Source organism: Macadamia integrifolia, chromosome 1 (genome assembly GCF_013358625.1).
Source record: "Macadamia integrifolia cultivar HAES 741 chromosome 1, SCU_Mint_v3, whole genome shotgun sequence".
NCBI classification, from domain to species: Eukaryota; Viridiplantae; Streptophyta; class Magnoliopsida; order Proteales; family Proteaceae; genus Macadamia; species Macadamia integrifolia.
Window position 1 is genome coordinate 5,343,322 of NC_056557.1, and position 20,928 is coordinate 5,364,249.

The following is a 20,928-nucleotide window of genomic DNA, read 5'->3' on the forward strand; positions in this document are numbered from 1 at the left end:
GGGTGTTGGGGGGGGGCAGAAGTTTTATATTTGGTCATTCCTAATGCATATTTAAGTTGTTTTAACTGAATTACATATGTTCTAATACTAAACTGTGTGGGGAATAGGCCATAATAGAGAATGTATACAGCAGCATACAACATATACTACCATACTAGGCTCAAAGGTCAAACTACCATTTTGGATGTGATCTTTTAAAATCTAAGGGATCCGCTATGTTTAGAGGGCCTAAAGTAGGTCTTCCTAGAAGTTTCAGGACCTAATTTGGTCATTTGGGCCTTGAGACCCTTAGGTCATTTGGGCCTTGAGACCCTTCACCATACTTGCAGCCGAAAATCTACAGATTTTCGACTTAAATTTCGGTTTCGGTTGAAATATTTTGGTTTCGAGCCTTAAACCTTGCCCGGGCTAAAACAGAACATACATAGGTGAAACAATGTACTGCTGGTTGAGATTGACAATTGTCAGATATCCTGAAGTAGGGGGAAATTGAAGATAATGTTTCTCTTAGAGTTGGAGTGAGGTTGATGAATCATAGAGGCACTTTTTGGTAGTGTTACGTGATTAGTGCATATCATTAAAATTGAAAGGAAAATTTTAAAAGGCTACAAGAACAGCATAGTTCTATGGAGCAGAAGGTATTTCAGCCAAGGAATAGTGAATACATGAAATAATTGTGCCTTATTGTGGACTTTGAGAAAGATGAATTTCTAGACTAGAATGTATAGAATGAGAAGTGAATGTCTTGTTTGAAACTTATGGATGACACTAACTGGCAACCAGAAGGTTTGCTCATGTTTCAAATGACCAATGACTGCACTTGTGAGAAGGGTTGATGAGGTGCAAGTTGAAGGAGTGAAAGGGACAAAGGAAGGCCAGAAGCAAGTTGTTTGATGTGAAAAATAAAGAAAGAATTGCTTATGCTTTAATGATCAATAGGCCCTCACGAGGAATGGGTGGTTTGATTTGGAAAAATAATTTGAGAATAATGTTACTTTGCTGACTCACCTGAGAGAATTAACTACTCTGCTGAATCTATGTGGATTCCATATCGATTCTATGTCAGAGTAATGGATATGTCTGCTGGTGGAACCTTTTTTACAGTATCTGACATATCTAAGCATAGTTGTCACAGCATCTAGGCAACCCAAGGCATTGGAAGGGTCCTGGATGTTAAGGCAACAACAAGAAGTCACCTATACAACCATGCATCTAACAACACCTCGACTGATCTTATCAAAGAGAAGAAGAAATTTGATTTGAATGGGACTTGGATTCTTTTTAGGGCTTAATGTCTCAACTGAATGAATGTTCGAAGACATTTGGTTGTAGTAAAACTGAGTAGACATTTATTTAAATTAGTTAAGCTTGTTTCTGTGTTTAGGATGCTTATGAGATACCATGTTTTATAGAAATTGGTGCATGTCCAAAAGAGGTCGGAGAAAGGATTCAGTTGTAATTTTCTGGATGGCTCTGAGATCCCAATTTGCTTGTTTTCCCACTGATGATAATTTTGTGTGGTTTAAATCTGTTTACATGATTTGGTTTTAATAATTGATACTTTTTCAATATTAATTGTTTTGAAAAGGGAAATCACCATACAAAAGGCATGTATATTTTCCCTGTGAGGGTTTCTGTCTAGTATGAAGTCTGTCAGCTTGTTTGGAATTAATCGGAAATATTAAAAAAATGGGTTATCAGACATTCTAAACTGCCAAGAACTTGGGCATGAGTGGATTTTCCTTATGGGGATAGATTTTGCTTAATATTTGGAAAGGGACATGTTCTTATTGCAGGGCCTTACTTTGCCTTTGACCTCATGAGAGTCCTGACCTTCCTTACCATTCATAAACCTCAAGCAGGAAAAATAGTTGTCCTACTGATTTCTCTATCCTAGACATTGTAATTTTATTGATCTTTCAACTTGAGCATGTGATGAACAAATTGTGGGTCTTTACTGGAGAGTATGTGGAAGAAGCAGAAGATAAAGCCTACTCACATTACTTTTCCCCATGTGTAACTTCAGGTATCACCAGAAATGAATTTAAACCATTTAACATCCTTGAGAAATAATGATATAGTTGGAATTCTCTCTCCGGTGGGGTTATTTCTACAAAGCTATGAGGTACCCTCTCAAATGTGCTGTCAGTCAGTTGTCACTGAAAATTTTTAATGTTATCAGTCAGTGAAGATTTGTGGCCGAAGTTTCTTCAGAGGTTCACATCAGCATTGATTTAGAGCTCCAAAGGCTAAGCCAAGATTATGAACTACTGAAAGAAGCTGATAAAAGCAGTTGCAGTTAAATAAAGTCCTGGTAAACAAAAGACTTATTATGATAAGGAGCATTTAGAGGGCATTGTCTGCACATTTTTGTCTGGTTTGACCCTGTCTTGAGAAGAAATACCATTCTCAACTACTACGATGAAATCTGGCCCTTAATCAACTGGATAAATTCTGTCAGATCATCTTCATAGTGTGGTTATAGTGATTGTTGCTCCACCCTTGTGGTTTTTTTTTTTTTTAATTATTACTATTTTTTTATGAAACATATTTTATGAGAAAAAAACTACAACAGGGGGCCTAGGAATAAAGCACCCCAGCCTGAAGAGACCAGCTCAACATGGAAAATAGAAAATAGCCAAATAAAGGCCAAGGCCTCAAACAATCTCAATGAGGTAAACTTCCCTCAAAACAGTGTCAGATGGATATCAGACTAGCAGCTTCATAATCACTTTCCCTCAGCTTCCAGGCGAATGAGATGTTCCCTTGATAAGCCAGGTGAAAAATACATCTTAGCCATATCTTATGCTCACATATTTTAATGCCTTGATGCTTTCCAATACCACCTCTGTTATCAGCTGTGGTTGAGTGAATGTGAACTTCTGTTTATTGCACCAAAAAAAAAAAAAAAAAAAAAAAAAAACAAACAAACATGAACCTTCGTTCTTAGTGAGAGGCTGTATTATTTCTTGCTGAATGCTGTGTACTAAAGCAAATCAAGATAATTTATATCGTGTCAGGAAACAGTCTCTCCGCGAAGCGGGGGTAAGGCTGTGTATACTATGACCCTCCCCAAACCCCACAGAGGCGAGAGCTTCGTGCGCTGGGTACGCCCTTTTTATGATGAATTACAAACCCTAAAATATCTCTGTTTCACATCTCAAGCGATAAGTTTATCCTACTTCTCAATATCCAGCCATATCATCTCATTGTGGAGTCATCCCAAATTAGGTGAAGGTATCAACTCATAAAAATGAAACAAGAAAGAGGTCACCAATTTGATATAGCTAAACTCTGATTGAGATTGTCCAATGCAGTCGACTTATCTACATCCAATAAGGCGTGGTGTTGCCTTGACACACTGAAGGCATCTGGACACCTTGGCGACGCCTTGATGACTATGATGTAACTACAATTGGTTCCAAGCAATTTCAAAATAAAAAAAATACATGGTTGCCAATGTGGTTCTGTTTTTAAATATAATAATATTATTTATTATTATGGAAAAAGTTTATATGAATTTTGGTATGAAATCAAAATTTGAACATTAAATGTTCAAGGTAGGTATAAAATTATCATAAATGTTTATTATAGGAATTTTCGAAATTAAAATCAGTATCTTGTGCAGGGATGTAATACAAGAGGGGATACAAATAAGCATGACTAGGAAGAGAGATTGTAATATACCTTCCTAGAAAGAGAACATCTTAATCTTAAAAGGGTAATGCTAGGACCCCAGGGTCAGCTATCAACCCCACCCCCACCACCCCCCGCCCAAAAAATAAATAAATAAATAAATAAATAATGCACTTGCACCAAATGGTATCCCTCCTATTTGTTTACCTCCTTTTTTTCAGGAAATTTTGACCCATGGAGTCCATCCCAAAGCGGGGGCCCCCTAGACATTTCCTCCTTCACAATAAAAACCTCTGGAAGACAGTATAATGCGCATGTTATTAGCATTGTTGTTGATGCTGGATAGAGGCTCAAGCTGAAGAGTCGGATGACTCCACGCTAACCCTACTAAGGCTTGTTTTTTTTTTTTTTTTGCCTTCCCCTAACTGAATCCAAGGAAAGAGTACCAATTCAACCATGGATCAATTTGGGTCAGTTGAGCTCAGATGTAGCCGACCCAAGTTGCACCATGAAGACTACTGGTAAAGCAGTTCAATAGGTGATCTCACTTTTCAGCCATCTTTTCCATTAAGCTAAACTTGGCCACTGTTACAGCAACATGTATAGTGAACCGATTGTGATCAGCTTTTAGTGTAAATCATGTTTACTCTTATCTACAGTAGCCATCATTCTTTTGCATTTCTTCTGACAATAGTTCTTATTGCTCATAGATGGATAATTGATTCTCCATTGGAGATTACTGTGCCTGCAAAGCGTACACCTTGGCCAGATGCACCTCTGGAATTTGCGTCTGGTGAAAAAGTGGGTGGCACCCAAGAGCGCATGGAGAAGCATACCACTAAAACTGGTCGAGTTTCAAGGTCAAAACATGGCCGTCGTAAGAAGAAGCGTGATTCAAGGATAGTAGATACACAGGTTTCCCGGAGGCAGAGTTCAGAAAATTGAAGCCCACTTGTTGAAGATCCAAGAAACGCTCACCTGATTTTGAGACCACGGGTCTTCTGCTTCACGACAATCAATAGAGCAGGTGGTGTTGCTGGTGTTGGAAAGAATTTCTTACAGTGGGCCAGTTGATGTATCAAAACTTCAGCTTTCCTTTCAATTAGTTCGAAGGTTCTTTCCTTTCTTTTGGTTGAGTTGATAATTCTGGTCTTTTGAAAGTGGTGGTTGACCAAAATCCACTGCATCCCTGCTTCAGAGTAACTTTGTGTCAATATGCTTTAAATTTTATACAGAACTCTGAAATAGAAATCCTTGCGTCTGTTCAGTGCAGAATTTTTTTTAGAAATGATAGCAAATGTAATAAAAAAGATGGTTTCTTACAGAAGGTCGTTGTAATCCTACTTTAAGCTGTACAAAACTCATTCTGCAAGGGGGAATATCAAAATATAAATGTTGGAATCCAGTCAGAATGTAATGATAATTCTTATATGGGAAGGGTTTGTCTGCAATTGATCTGCTTCCCAAATTACTGGTAAGTGTTCATTAAGGAGAAAGAAGGGATAATACGTCATTGTATAGGACTTGAAGCCATTAAATTGAGATTGTTTGGCTATCACCCTAAAAACTGTAAGTCTCATTAGCAGTACCACATCGTTACTGGGTCTGAGAAAAAAAATAGTGCCATACAAAAAAATTGTACTTCCAAAAAAAGAGGTATTTCGCTCAGAGGCCACGATGCAGTATTATAATCAGAAATTAAGTATTCAACTTTGCTGAATCATTCTAAATCTTTCCGATTCTCCACCCAGCGTCTGTAGTATGCTTTATGCCCATGAGAAGCCCCCGAGTGCTTGCGTCAATGGTATTTCCTACCATTATAAAATCAATGTTTAATGAGATACCATTATTTTTAATAATGATACAAGTAATTCATGCAGAAATGTTGATATTTGCATCATTGACTCCCACACATGAGAATTAGTAGGTTCACTTTGGGAAAATTTGGAAAATGAGAAAAAGTCATGTGAAGTGGATTTACCTGGGTGGGGATCTTATGAATAATCTTTGTAAACATTGGTTTTTTGAACAAATCTGCTAATACTTTCTGATTTCATAAAATATTTTTTGTTAATATTTTATAAGATTATGTCTTAGACGAATATGTCTGCTAAGTTACCTTATAAGATTATGTCTTAGACGAATGTCTCATTTTTTCATTGTGTACTCTACTTTTAGCTTTAGCTGTTGCTGCTATCTAGTTATCACAATGAAGAGATATAGAAGGTACCCATTTTGACCAAATGGAATATTTGCTATTAAGACTCTTAGCCATTCAGCTCTAGTTCCAGTCTTTTATAAAACAACAAATTCCGCTTCCATGGTGGATCATATACTGCAAAATTATTTAACACTTCTTTTCATTTACTGGTTCACCCAAATACTTTGTATATGTCATCATATTTTTAAAGGTATCTTGATTATTGGTGAGTCATAATAATTATACTTTTTAAGTATAATCTCTACATAATATACCTGAGACAAAATTATCTTCCTTTCTTTTTTGATGATCTTTTTTCTTTTCTTTTTCTTATTCTTTTTTTTTTTTTTTAGTAAAATCTTTTCTAATGATCTTGAAGACAAGAATTACCCATATCTTTTGTATCGAAGTTAGGCATCAGGAGCATTTTAGTTTATTTTACTGTGTCTAAATTTGATCTCATATTAATATGTCATCCACATAGAGTAATATAAATACACCTTTACCTTGAGGTGTGTGTGTGCTGGATTATTTATCTCCAACAGTCATGGAGTGGAGGTGGCCCAAACTATTGCATAAGGTATCTTCGTGATGAAATTAGATCCACTCAAGTGCATCAGTGAGCATCTGACGGTTATGAATGCTTGCCTTGGTGCTACCAACCATCCCTTTGTCATGGGATAATAATATAACATGTAGTCCTTGAAACTGCATTCCGTTGTTTTTTCAGCTACAACTTGTAAAATCAGATTTCAATGCGAGCAAGAAACTCTCTAAAGATCAAATCTCCTTTTTTTTTTTTTTTTTTTTGGTGTGAGAAAGGAAGAAAATATTGAAACCTAGTTCGTCAGAAAAGCAAGTCCATTATGTCCTATAAACCACCTGGATCATTTTGTATGATAGTTTAGATTTAACAGGTCACATGCACAACTGATATGTTATGATGAATCCAAAAAGGCCACTAATTCCCAATTTGCACCCTTCAACCAGGTTGGACGCGCTCAAAGTCTCAACAAATTCTAAAGGAAAGGGATTTTTTGTAAGAGAAGGTTGGGGGGAAGGGAATAGAACTAGATCCTATTTGATTCACCCTGTGAAGCAATGGATTACTTAAGGGGGTGTTTGGTTCAGTAAATCAAATGGTGTATGTATCGGATATGAATGTCAATCTTTTGATAGACATTCTTCTGAATTATGTTTCTTTCTAAAAAATCATTTGGTTGCCTTAAGGTTAGTACATGTTTCTCGCAGGTTGAGATATTGGCTTCCGTAGAGAATGTCTTTCCGATTTCTCCTTTTATACTAGGTGGTAAAAAGATTGCTCAAATCTGAGTTTAAGTGTTGAGGTAAACTCAGATTTGGAACACATCCTTTGTAATATGGTCATTCATGGGAAGTATGATGCTCACTTATGAGGATCATCCTAGTGGAACCAAACAACTCCAAAAATTAAGAATTATCATTCTAAAGAATGTCATCCCAAAGATTTACTGAACCAAACACCCCCTAAGTATATCCACCCAGATTCATCTAAAGGAATGAGCTTAAGACCTATAATACCATAGGTCATGTATGTGATGAACACCCAACTTATATGAAAAGGTAAATTACTGAAATAAATATTAAAAAGGTAGAAACAAAGTCACTTGATGACCACCTACCTAGTACTACTAATTTACTGTTCATTCAGCTAGATGAGAAAATAATACCACCACAAATAAAAGAGGATGATTTATAGATTTTTAATCAAAAGAAATCTCACGAAATGTGGGGAATATGTTAATTGTGGTGCACACTATGCGTTGACCTAAGTGGATGTATGAGGTGAAACTGCCTATTGATAAGAATTTTAAAAAACAAATTCTCTAAGCATCCATGAAACCAAGATAGGAGTAGGGCTAGTAAAAATGTCCAAATTATTAATGAAAATGAAGTCATGAATGTCGACTAATAGGACATGGATGATGAGCTAGCCAACTACAAAGATGAGAAAATGTTCAAAAAGTCTGATTTCACCCATACTTTGTAGCCTAGTTCATCAGATCTAGTATAGGTTCAAGTCTTTGAAGATACCTACAGCAATGTTATACTATGTTTAATACACTCAATATTCTATTTATTTTATCAACATTTTGAAATTTATGAGGGAAGTAATGGATTAAAATTATTAAATATTACTATTTTATTATAACCTTACCGTTTCAAAACATCTCCAAGCCCTTCTTCCCTTGTTTTGTTTTGCCATGAGTTGTAACACTCGTACAAGAAACTTGTAAAGGAGCAAAAGAACCTTTTTAAAGTTTAGTCCTCATTGATTTGGGAGAAAAAACATGATAGACATAAAATTGCTTCTGAAGGGTGCAAGACTTTTGGAGAGTCTCCCTCTTCTCATTGTGTGACGACTTCTTGGGGTGCTTTTGAATCATGTGTCTGAGCCGTAGCCATGTATGAGTATGGGTGTGTGTGTCGTTCTCGCTTCACGGAGGTACGTCCAAGTTCTCGGTAATTAAGAGAGAATTTTCGGATCAAAATCCTCTGTTTTTCCCATTCATGTTTTTCCTTGTTTTGCTACTTGCAGAACGCAACACGTGGACAATAAGGAGACCAACGGTCAAGATTGGGTGATGATTATTACATCCGGTGCGTTGGTCTTAAAGTTGTCCACGTGTCGCGTTCTGCAGGTAGCAAAATAAGGAAAAACAGAGGATTATTTTCCAGAATTTTCATGGTTCCTCAGAGGATTGTAGCTACCAAGAAGAAGCACAGAGCTATGCCTTGGACAGAGCAAAGGATAGGATTGAAATCAGTAGCAAATAGATCGATTGATTAAAAAGGAGTCGGCTGCAGGTAAAAAAATGAGAACAGCTAGGACGATGGATGAAAAGAGAGAAGATGGGAGTGACAAGGGAGGAAAGAAGGCTTCACGTAGGGGGGAAGAGAGGTATGGGGATTGCAAGATGTGCAGAGAGGGAAGGAGCTACCAGGTAAGGGAAATAGATGATTGATAAGGACATGGAGTTGAAGGTCGTGTTGAGAGCCGGACCACCAGAAACGGGCAGCAGAAGATGAGTTGACAGCAAGGGGGAAAAACTCAGCCAAAGAAATATACGAGAAGGGATCAGAGAGGATGCCGAATACAACCCTGCAGACACCAAAATTCGGTGAATAGAGGAAGATCATTCGAACCGCCGAAGACCTGTAGAAGTTCCGCCTGAATATTCACCGGATCCCCAACTTTGGAAGTTCCGCTCCATAGGTCGGTTTCTCTCTTTTGTCTCTGCACAATACTCTCACTGCACTACTGACGTGAAAAATTCATGAAAACTACAGCACCTTTCATTTTTCCCTCTACTAAAACTTAACACATGAATAGAGGGCAACATGGGCAACATGTTATATAAAATATGGGGTAACATGTTGACAGACTTTGCTTCAAGAAGAATGAGACTGTATTGATTCCCTAAAGAACATGATAACAAATATTCTTTTTTTCTTCTTTACATAAGTTCAAACAAGGTATTTAGCAAATACCAGACCATGTAAATCGAACTGAAAAGAGAACTAAGCAAATATGTTGACAAACTTTGTTTTAACTCTTTTAGAGTTTGCAACCTGAGACAGAGTAACTTGAATTCTTGAGGTAGTGCTAGATAGCATATCAACAAAATCAGAAGTTCGGGAATCCAGATCCATTTTTTAAAGTATCATTGATGCATTCACAGATCACAGATTATCAATCTGTTCTTGCAATTTAAAATTTGAGGGGTCCATGCTGCTGTTACAATGGGGGCAGAAATGAAACCATTAAAAAACAGCTTTTTCATCTCAGACAAAGCCCCACCTAACAGAGCCTCTATAGCCCGCATGCCTTTCCTCACGCCCTTGGTGCACCCATCATAATGGGCAGACCAAAGCTTGAATATTTTGACTTTTTAATTGATAAGATACAGGAAAAATTGGCGGGATGGAAGGCAAAGCTCATTTCTCTTCGCACTAAAGCCATTGATGATGCACCCTACACTGTGACAATCTTCATAATGTTAATGCCAAGTCATAACCTGTTCTTGGAAGGCTATTTCCCATTGCATTGTTGGAGAGGCTTGGGGGATGTCCAGAAATGCAGAAGCCCAGTTTGCTTCCTTTCTCTCCTTTTGGACTGTTGACACTCTCAAGAGTTTCCCTGGGTTTAATTCTTCAACGGTTCGAAACAAAACCAAACAAAAAGCAAATTTGATACCTTGGAGACACACGTCTACTCAACCCAAGTTGAGAGGGAACACCACTAATTGTTGAATGGTTCACATTCTTAAGATTTCACTACTGTGTGGTGTAGAAAGCTGGCCCCGTACATAGTTTGAGTCCTAGTTTGAGTCCTTTTCACATAATCAAGAGATGTTTGTTCCATTTTTTCCCTATAGCACAGTAACTACTTAAAATTTCACTACTGTTTGGTGTAGAAAGCTGGCCCCCTACATGAGCTGGAATCCTTTTCACATAATCAAGAGACATCTGTTCTATTTTTCCCCTATGGTATAGTAACTAGCATCCTAGAGAGAGAGAGTGAGAGTGATGTAAGATTGGTTCACAAGTGATCCAATCCCAGGTAGGATCTTTAGTAAATTCAATAAAAATAAGATAGTGTGACAGATAGTATGAACAGAACAGAAATAAAAAAACAAAGGGAAGAATGGGGGTAGGGGAATAAGTTGGGTTGAGTATCTCACTCTTCCGATGAGCATCTCACCCAAGCTGTCTCTCGCAGCACTGCATTTCACAGTTTTTCAGCGCAAAGCATTCTTTTTTTTTTTTTTCATTCAATCAAATTCATGTTCAAAGTTGTAGCCCCTTACAAACTTATATAGAAGACTCAAAATTAACTCAAACGCTAAAAATGAAAGGCCTAACCCAATCCTGAACTAATTGGGAAACCTAAACATACTAGAAAACCGAAATAACAAAGGAAATAGACTCAAAACAGGACTCTAATTAAACTAATGAATTAAATTCCGTTTTCCTACTTTCTACTCATATTTTAGCCACATTAAAGTTGCCCATTACAAAGAAAATCCATGTGATCAAATGCTCAACACATACATAACCCAACCTAAGCTTATTTGCAATAAAATAAGCCCATTAAGTGACTTATCTGCATCAGAGAGAGAGAGAGAGAGAGAGGAATAACATAGATTGGCCTAAAAGTTTATGTATTGATATGTATGCAGAAAATGAAAGAGCCCCAAAGACGAAGAAAGCGCTTTGTTGTCCACTCAGGAGATAAAAGTCTTAAAGATTGAGAATGTCTTGTTATCCAATGCATTATTTGTTATTTTATGTAAATTTCAGACGGAATTCTTTGATCTTACATCTTGCCCTCTTAATGTGGCAACACTTGCAAAATGAGTTCTCATCTCAGGGATGTAAACATTCACTAGTTCCCGAGTACATTACTAGTGATGGCACTAGACACAAGTTACTTTGTTTGATGTAGATCGAGCTTGCAAAAGAAGGGGGGTTGGTTCCATCAAACCAGACCAGTCAGCCCTAATGTTAGCCCATCAAGCCAACCCATAGCCAGAATTTATTGTTCAAGCAAATAGTAATTTGGTCACTTTTTTGTTTCCTTTTTGTATTAACAAGTAGCCAAAGTCAGTAGTTAGTAACTAAAAGTCAATATTTTCTATTTTATATTAGTTTCCCTTTTTTTAGTTTGTTTCTAAATTGTAAGGTTATGCCTAGTCTATTTAAAGAGACCTTTGTAATCAATTCGGGAAAAGTTAACGAAGTTTATTTCGAGATGGCTTATGCTATTTTGTTGTGAGATGCAGTTAGGTGAGAGGCCCTAGATGAGATACCTAAACTTAAGGGGTGAGATGCCCAAAGCCTATCTTTCTTCTTCCTCCTCCTTCTCAACCCTCCATCGATTTCTCTGTTCTTCTTTCTTATTTTCTGTTTTAGCCTTTGTGAGAGAGTGTTTGAGAGTTATTTGAAGACCCGAAGTTCAGCCCAAAGATCAGTACGAGTACAGCCAAGGAGATCAAAATCATTTCCAGCCATTGTCAGGGTTTTGGAAATTTGGATCGAAGTCCAAATCTCCCAAACCACTCAGCAGTTCAAACTCATCTTTTGAAGGATACCTAGATAGGTACAAGGGATCTTATTTCCAATTTTGAGGATCATCCGAAGCCGATAACCTAGTTTCTAAAGAGTGGTTAAAAGTTTCAAAATTCATATCGACAGTATATTTCACAATTCAGCTGGCAGAATTTGTTCAAGTTTTGATGGTTTGTTCCTTCATATACGATCTCCATTCGACCCAAAGTTCAGTTCCATCTGAGTTGTGGTTTGTGAGTAATCAAAATCTTCTCTATTCAGCCAGAATTTCAGATCCTGCCTGGGATTAGGATCACTTGAGATTCTAGCTAATGTAGGGATGGATTGGACCACCAAACCAGACCCAAGACTACAGGATTTTATAAACTAGAGAACAACCAAAATTCACCCATAAGGAGACAGCAGTAATAATCCAGAATTTAACCAGTAATTTGAAAACCAAAAAGAACAAATACAGAATTCTGGAATATCGACTAGCAGAAATTATACCAGTAAGCAGAATCAATTAACAATAGAATTAGGACAGAAAATAGGTCACCATCAGTCACACCAGATCACAGAAATAGTATCGATCTGTCAGGACAGTAACACTGTGAATAAACCAACACAGTAACAGTTTTAGAATTAAATCAAAAACTGTTGAAGCACTAACAGTCTTCAATATTCAGAAAACTTAATTCAGCAGTCCAAAAAATGCAATTCATATCAACAAAACTAGAATCCAGAAAATGGAAACTTCAGCTCACTAAAAGACGAAAATCTGGAGATTTCTAATATCTCATCAATGGCTGAGTAGAATCAGCCAATATTTGGGTCGATTCTCACTGGTATGGAGAGGAACCTTTGATCAAAAAATTGGACTAATCGGATACTCAGATCTGGTCATTCCAACAGTGGCGGATGCTCCGTTTTGCAGAATTTTTTGGGCAGCAGAATGATAGATTACATATCTTGTTTTGCAGCCCTAATAAGTCTTGAAAGAGATATAAAAACTTAAGAGAATAATACTTGAAGTAGACCTTCTGGACTTCACGCCGTAAGGAGTCAATTGGATTAAACACTAATTCCTTCAGCCTTGATCAAACACAAGTCAAATCTCCATGACGAAGACAATAGCAGCAGCTATTAATTTTTTTTTCAAAATCATCTAGGCTTTTAGGAGCCTCCTCTTCTTTATTTATAATGTTAATGGCGGAGAAAATTACAAAATAGAAGGTTCCTCAAAAAAGAAACCAAATATTCTCCTAATACAATAGTTACTAAAAACTGAAATTAGAAACTAGTTGAAAAAAGAAACAAACTACTAGTAACTTGACTCAATTAATAACTTGACTCCTAAAGAAACAAATATAACTCAAATCAATCCCAATTAAAAATGAAACTAATGAAAATGGAAACTAACTAGTAATCCCATATTCAATCTTAGACCTCCCTTTTAGACCCATAAAAGTAATCTATTATACTCAAAATACATAGGATCAAAGGCCCAACATGTATGGAACCCAACCCTAAGCTTATTCCTAATAAAACAAGTCTATTTTGGTAATTAATCTGCATCAACTCTCCCCATCTTAAAAAAATTTGTCCTCGAATTTTACAGTGATAAGGAGGAAACAACATGTGCGTAGCAGCTTTAACCATTTCCAGACAAAATTCTGGTCGCTTGTAAACTTTTGAAAGGTAGTCTTTAAGGTGTGGAGCTTTCTTTTCAAAGAACCATGATGGCATAACAAACTCTATATGCTCAACCTCTGAATCAATACCAACTGTGAATGTCGTGTGCATAGAGTCGTCAATGTTGGTAACCTTCTCATCAAGGATTGGAACAAACGCTTCCTTTTCATCATGAATCTCAAAAACTTCTTGTGGAGTTCTTTCAATCACTACATCATCTTCCACATCTTTAGTCTTGTCTATTATGCTCTCTTCAATGTAGAATCATTCACTGGAGTATTCTTCCATGGTTTCAGTCTTGTCTACTATGCTCTCTTCAATATAGAACTCTTCAGTTGAATCTTCTATCTCTTGACCTTCTGTCTTTGAAGCTTCAAGAACCATCTCTTCAATGTGAACCTTGACTTCAAGTTATTTTGGTTTTAATAGAGGTATTTTCACTTTACATAGAGGAGTTGTGGCTTTTGAGGTTGCTCAAGTGTTAAGTTTAGTGGTTGAAAAAAATTTCTTGACCTCCCCAACTTGGTAACTAAACCTTCTACCTGGTTGTGCCATAAGTTCCTTTGTTCGAAGAGCCTTATCAAAACAATCTCTCACTGTATACACATCAGCAACACCAATTCCTCTATTAATTTCATCTCGTAATCTTAGTTGAAACTGAGAAAGTAATTGTCTCTCATTCTTCCTAATGCTTGTGCAAGAATAAAGTACATCAAACTTATTCATATACTCGGCAACAGTCATAGACCTTTGACGAAGAGAATTCAGATGGTCTTGTATGCGAGCTCTGAAGTTGCGTGAAAAGATTTATCTGATAGCTCAAGCTTCATCTCCTCCCAACTAGTAGGTTCTCCACCACGATCTTCTAACTCTAGCTCATAGGTCCTCCACCACTCACGAGCAGCCCCAATTAGCTTTGCACGAGCTAGTTTTATCTTCCGTTCCTCAGGGAACTCATAATAGTCGAAATAGTCGTCCAGTGCCACTACCCAATCATAGAATAATTGGGGATCATGTCTCCCATCAAACTCCTTCAGATCGAGCTTGACCTTCTGTGAATCTCCAGAATACCTCTGTTGCACAGGACGCTCAGTCTCAAAATATCCTCTTACATGCTCTTCAATAGTAGGTTGTGCTATCAGAACCCTCTGTGGTACTCTCATATTAGGGTTTGCTCTCCTGTTAGTCAACTGAGCAACTACATTCAATGGGATTTCTACTTGGGGTATTATACGTGAATCGCCAGTAGACTGTTGTAGTGGGGTCTCTTCATTCAACAACCTGGCATCCAATTCAGCCTTCAATTCAGTCTGTAAGGCTTGCTGTTCAGCCTTCATCTCAGTCCTCATAGTCTGTAGCATCTCCATAAGAGAAGCTAGAGTGGGGGTGTTGTTCCCAGCCATGCTCTAATACCACTTAATGTAGGGATGGATTGGACCACCAAACCAGACCCAAGACTACAGGATTTTATAAACTAGAGAACAACCAAAATTCACCCAAAAGGAGACAGCAGTAATAATCCAGAATTTAACCAGTAATTTGAAAACCAGAAAGAACAAATACAGAATTCTGGAATATCGACTAGCAGAAATTATACCAGTAAGAAGAATCAATTAACAATAGAATTAGGACAGAAAATAGGTCACAATCAGTCACACCAGATCACAGAAATAGTATCAATCTGTCAGGACAGTAACACTATGAATAAACCAACCCAGTAGGAGTTTTAGAATTAAATCAGAAACTGTTGAAGCACTAACAGTCTTCAATATTCAGAAAACTTAATTCAGCAGTCCAAAAAATGCAATTAATATCAACAGAACCAGAATCCAGAAAATGGAAACTTCATCTCACTAAAAGATGAAAATCTGGAGATTTCTAATATCTCATCAATGGATGAGTAGAATCAACCAATATTTGGGTCGATCCTCACTGGTATGGAGAGGAACCTTTGATCAAAAAACTGGACTAATCGGATACTCAGATCTGGTCATTCCAGCAGGGGCGGATGCTATGTTTTGCAAAATTTTCTGAGCAGCAGAGTGATAGATTACATATCTTGTTTTGCAGCCCTAATAAGTCTTAAAAGAGATATAAAAACTTATGAGAATAATACTTGAAGTAGACCTCCTAGACTTCACACCGCAATGAGTCAATTGGATCAAACACTAATTCTTTTAGCCTTGATCAAACACAAGACAAATCTCCATGACGAAGACAATAGCAGCAGCCATTAATTTTTTTTCAAAATCATCTAGGCTTTTAGGAGCCTCCTCTTCTTTATTTATAATGTTAATGGGGGAGGAAATTACAAAATAGAAGGTTCCTCAAAAAGGAAACCAAATATTCTCCTAATACAATAGTTACTAAAAACTGAAATTGGAAACTAACTGAAATTAGAAACTAGTTGAAAAAGGAAACTAACTACTAATGACTTGACTCAATTAATAACCTTACTCCTAAGAAACAAATATAACTAAATCAAGCCCAATTAAAAATGAAACTAATGAAAATGGAAACTAACTAGTAATCCCGTATTCAAACTTAGACCCCCCATTTTAGACCTATGAAAGTGGTCTATTACACTCAAAACACATGGGATCAAAGGCCCAACATTTATGGAACCCAACGCTAAGCTTATTCCTAATAAAACAAGCTTATTTTGGTAATTAATCTGCATCACTAGCCTTAAATTATTGTTTCTTAAAAATCTAAATAGTATTATGGTTATGTTTTTTTCAGCTTCCAATGAGTTACACAAGGCCGGTGAACTATGACAGGCATCACTTCCTCATTTCTTAGGACAATAGTGTCCCATCAATGGGTATATGTCAAAGAATCAACATAAACCATTCAAGAAGATAGGGATATCAAAGTGCATCAAACTTAGGGAGACAGAGAACCTTTAATTTTACCATACATCGCCAAAGCTAATAAGTAAACTAATAAAGACAATTACTAGTACAAATATTGGTACCCCAGCCAGTAGCAATAGCTTACAGTGTCCCAATGTCATGGGGTCGACTTTACTGACTTCACAACGCCCATTAAGGCATCCCCTCTCCCCCCCCCCACCCCTCCCCCTCCCCCTCCCCTCTTTTCTGACTTGTAGCCCTCTGTGGACCTTGTAGTGTACTATAGGGTCATTTATAAATTCCAAAATAAATAATACTGATAAACTATTCTAAATTCATTTGAAAAGATACCCAATGGTAAGCTCTTAGCATACATTTCTGAGTAGCCAATCTTGAGTTCCTAACACACACTTCTAAATAGCAACCAAGAAAGACAGTATCATCCAGAACCATACGATCAACAATTTTCTTTTTAAGCAATAGTTCCCATGACATTACGACAAAAGCACAACAGAAGTTTCTGTGGCAATGGTAGAATCATCTGAGTTTTATTTTAATAACTAACAATGATCATTACAAACACTCGAGGTTCATTAGAGAGAAAATACATGATAATAACAAGAAAAAGAATATGGAAGAATAAGAAATACATTTTTGGAATATCCGAGTTAAACACAATTCAAGGATCGGGATCAACCTATGCCGATTGGGAACGAACTGGATCAGCTGGTCCAAATGTTGCCAATTCAGAATAATTGAAATCGTTGAGTTAAAGAGTGAGTTGTTCTTGTACTTGACTTCATTGTGCACTTTTGGTCAAGGAATCAACCTGCCCTGAAAGGTGGTTAAGATTAATGTCTACTTTAAAGGAGATGAAGGATGCGCATTGGGTACGGAAGATGAAAGAGCATCAGCTTAGGTTTTTTATCTCTCACTCTCAGTCTCAGTCTCAGTCTCTGTGTGTGTGTGTGTCTGTCTGTGTGTGTGTTAAACGGAGCTAACCGCTAAGCATGTGGATATATTGTTAAATAATCCTTCCTCGTCACTTGTTTTATCATCACATCCAGATTCCAGACTGGTGTTGCTTGTTGTAAAAAAACACCAGGAAAAGGCTGGGTTAACCACCCACCGTCTTTCTCTTTCCCCCCTTTGAAATGACCCTCTACCCCTCTTGTACATTGTCCCGACCAATGCCCTCCATTGATGCCACCCACTAGCTTACCACACGCAGGTGGTGTGCCTATCCCTCTCCCAAAAGGGCCATTTTGATTTTAAGAATTCATAAAGACTAAGGCTGCCAAAGTAGATGACTAATGAAGATTCATTAAGTAGATATTCTTGCTAGTTACTCTCTGTCAGTTTCCTCAATAAACTGAAACTACGAATAATTCCTCAGCACAGTAAGTTTTGAAGTTACAGTGCCTAGAACAGGATAGTAACATTTGAAAGTCCCAACCCTTTCAGCTAGGAGCAGCCAAACAAACAATTAAGAGTATAATACTGGTCTGAAGGGACAGGTGCTGATGTCTGTAACTCTTCACAGCATATCCATCATTTGGTACAAAGTCTTCCCATCAAAACTTGCTGGGTTCTAGTGGATTTTCACAAGAGAGGGAAAGACCAAAATGTAAATTGCATATCAAGTATTCCACCACCACAAAGCATCCATTCCCTTAGTGCAAAATCCTTTATGAAATGGATCTCAGCATGCAACACAAGTCTAGAGAGATGGAAAAAGACATCCACCATATGACATTAGATAATTATTTCCTTTAAGAAAAGAAAATAAAGTGAATTCAGAAATTTTCTAGGCTGTCCAAATAAAGTGCATTCAGAAATATTCTAGGCAGTCCGTAAATAAGTAAATCAATCCCATCTCCTGAAAAACAACAATAAGAAGTCCATTATAAAAAAAACTTCAAGATAACAAGAACTTGAAACAAGGGCACAATAACATAAACACGAGGTTAGAACACAATAAATAAACAGATCCCCATAAAGAAATCTACTTTATATACCAAAAAGCAGCGCATACTATATATTTACAAAACTCAACAGAAAGATCACTTGATCATACAGACTCCCATGGAGATTACCAAACTGAAACTGAAAATATGTTCAAATTTATTTTCCTTTACCAAAAGTCCACTGAAGAACATAACACAGCCATCTAAGTTGCGAGACTAGGCATTAAAACCACCCAGGTTACAACGGGTTGCATGTCGACGCCCTAGTAAGCGGGGAGCAGCTAGGCCAAATTGTAAATCAACTCCTCCTGGTAACAAGTCACTGCGCCCACCAACAGGTCCAAGACCCCAAGGTGGTACACAGTCTCTGAGAGGAGCATATACTCCAATTGGGTATGGCCTGAATATCCTTGGCCTCATGGTACACATACTCCTCCTCTTCTTCCTCGCATAAAGTACTGCAAACTTCCCTTTCCAGCTCCCTTGCATTCCCTCTGCCGCAGAAAATCCAAACTCTTTAGCAAATTTCTCTTTCCAAAGGTCATCGTTTGACGATAGATATCGCAGTTCAGAACAAATACAACCAGTCTTTGCAGTATCTACACCAGGAAGAAATTCCAGAATTCGAATCTTAAGTTCAGTCGGGAGCAGTATGAAGCATGGCGGAGAAGCTAATCCCGTTTTCTCACAGAGATCGACAAGGAGAGGCAATGTCAGCCCGTCCTTCACCATCTTCCAAAATTCAAACAGTTTCTTTTCATGGGTTGATTTAACAGCATATTCATCTTTGTCGATTACAGCACCAATAGAATCACAATTTGTCCACACGAAATTTATCGACGGCATGACAAGAGATTCATCCAAAGACAACGCATAGATATCCGAACCCTTTTTTGCTAAAGACCCATAAACATTAACGAATTTTCCCAAAATCTGAAACTTCAAGACAACAGCTTCTACAACCTCACTTCCAGAGCCGAAAAGATCAGGGATTGTGTAATTTACGCATACTGTAGAAGCCATTGAAGCCCATCCTTGTGGAAGATGAAAACCGGCTATCTTCTGGTTCGTCGCAGAATCAAAGCAAACAAATCCAGACTCCAAAAGAACAGCATGAACAGCAATCATCATAAGCTTGCTGTTACTCCCAGCGTTTCCCGCCTCCTCTTTGAATACCTTCTTCATAAAGCAAGGCACAGAATAGGAGTTCCTCAGTATCTCAGGTTCAGGTTCATCTACATCCATCTCTTCCAATTCATTCGTATTTTCACCAGTATTGTCAGAAATGCCCACGGGTACCTCTTGGGGTGGATTCAGGGACACGGCTGAAGAGGTACGTTCAGAACTCAAAGCCATCGTCAGGGAGTGAGAATCATCCGGCTGCTTCCGTTTTTCCGATTGGAGATCGAAAACCTTATTACTTGCCTGAAATTGAGGATTCGTAATTGACTGAGGGGTTTCAAATTGGAGATCCGAAATATTATTACTTGCCCTAAATTGAAAATCGGAAAGCTTATTACTTGCCTGAACTTGACGATTCTCTCCCGTCTGGGTCTGCTGGGTCACAATTGAGGTTCCTACCGAGAACCCATTAGGGTTAAGAGTGTAGAAGATCAAGTCCCCAGAAGTGACACCGAGAGACTGGAGAGATTCCTCGGGAGCAGACTCGGGAATCTCATCTTTCCTGTTGAGAGACAGATGTAGGGTTTCAGGAAGAGAAGAAATCTTCTGAGCAATAGCGTTCTTTAGGTCTAGCAAAGAACATGGAGACGGCGTCTCGATCCTCAGAGTCTCCTTCGATTCTAAAGCTCTCACTCTCAATTTCATGTTGCTTTTGATTAACCAACTCTTTTGGTCTCTATCGAACGAGATATTGAAGGAAACTGAACTTTGCAGACAAGAAACTCCCCGGTGAAAGACTCTAAAACAGGGAAACCATAACCAACCGAATGCCAAAAGTAAAAAGTTTCGACTATAGGGTATTTATAGTGCTTCCGGTACACGCTATCATGGAACAATCACAAGCTCCCGTTCATTTGGAATCTGAACAACTTGGCAGATTTCCCCAACTGTGGCCGCCAATTACATAGTTCCGGGTTTTGCATTACACAATTATATAAGTGGCAAATGCCTTTACCCATTATACAATTTTTTTTTTTCTCTTTTTGTTACCGTTTGTCTTCCCAAAATGGATTTTTTTTTTTTTTCGTCAAAAGATAATATATTCGTCATCATGGCAGATTACAATCTTGTAATTTGAAACATCATCATCAGAAATACAAGAATCAGAATTAGGCCAAATTGTCCTATTTACCATAAACAGAAACAGGGTCCTCCTAAAAAAAGAATATGCCTAGCATCGTGACCTTTGGAATACGAGCAATATTATAACCATCAAGATAGAAAAATATATGTCTAATCCCTTGGCTTGGAGAGGACATGAGACTCCACCTCAGGAAGCAAGGTCTATAATTCCTTGGGGCCA

At 37.7% G+C, this 20,928-nt stretch overlaps 2 protein-coding genes across 3 annotated transcripts in view; one reads left to right on the top strand and one right to left on the bottom strand.

The window, feature by feature from the left end:
* Positions 1–5,041, top strand: part of LOC122078286 (probable beta-1,4-xylosyltransferase IRX14H) — a 16,368-nt gene extending 11,327 nt beyond the window's left edge. The window contains exon 3 of one of the 2 annotated variants that reach the window (XM_042644225.1): positions 2,027–2,499. In XM_042644225.1, the coding sequence (XP_042500159.1) occupies positions 2,027–2,042 (16 nt within the window). In that variant the 3' untranslated portion in view covers positions 2,043–2,499. Of the gene's footprint in view, positions 1–2,026; positions 2,500–4,346 lie in introns of those variants that run through there. The other variant, XM_042644216.1, reaches the window with a different exon arrangement.
* Positions 5,042–18,472: 13,431 nt separating this feature from the next.
* Positions 18,473–20,404, bottom strand: LOC122078559 (F-box protein SKIP22-like). The gene is made up of 2 exons (XM_042644624.1): positions 19,968–20,404; positions 18,473–19,868 (listed from the first exon to the last, which is right to left on the bottom strand). The coding sequence occupies exons 1-2, from the start codon at positions 20,268–20,270 to the stop codon at positions 18,660–18,662; spliced, it is 1,512 nt and encodes a 503-aa protein (XP_042500558.1). The 5' UTR covers positions 20,271–20,404; the 3' UTR covers positions 18,473–18,659.
* Between the last annotated feature and the right edge of the window lie 524 nt (positions 20,405–20,928).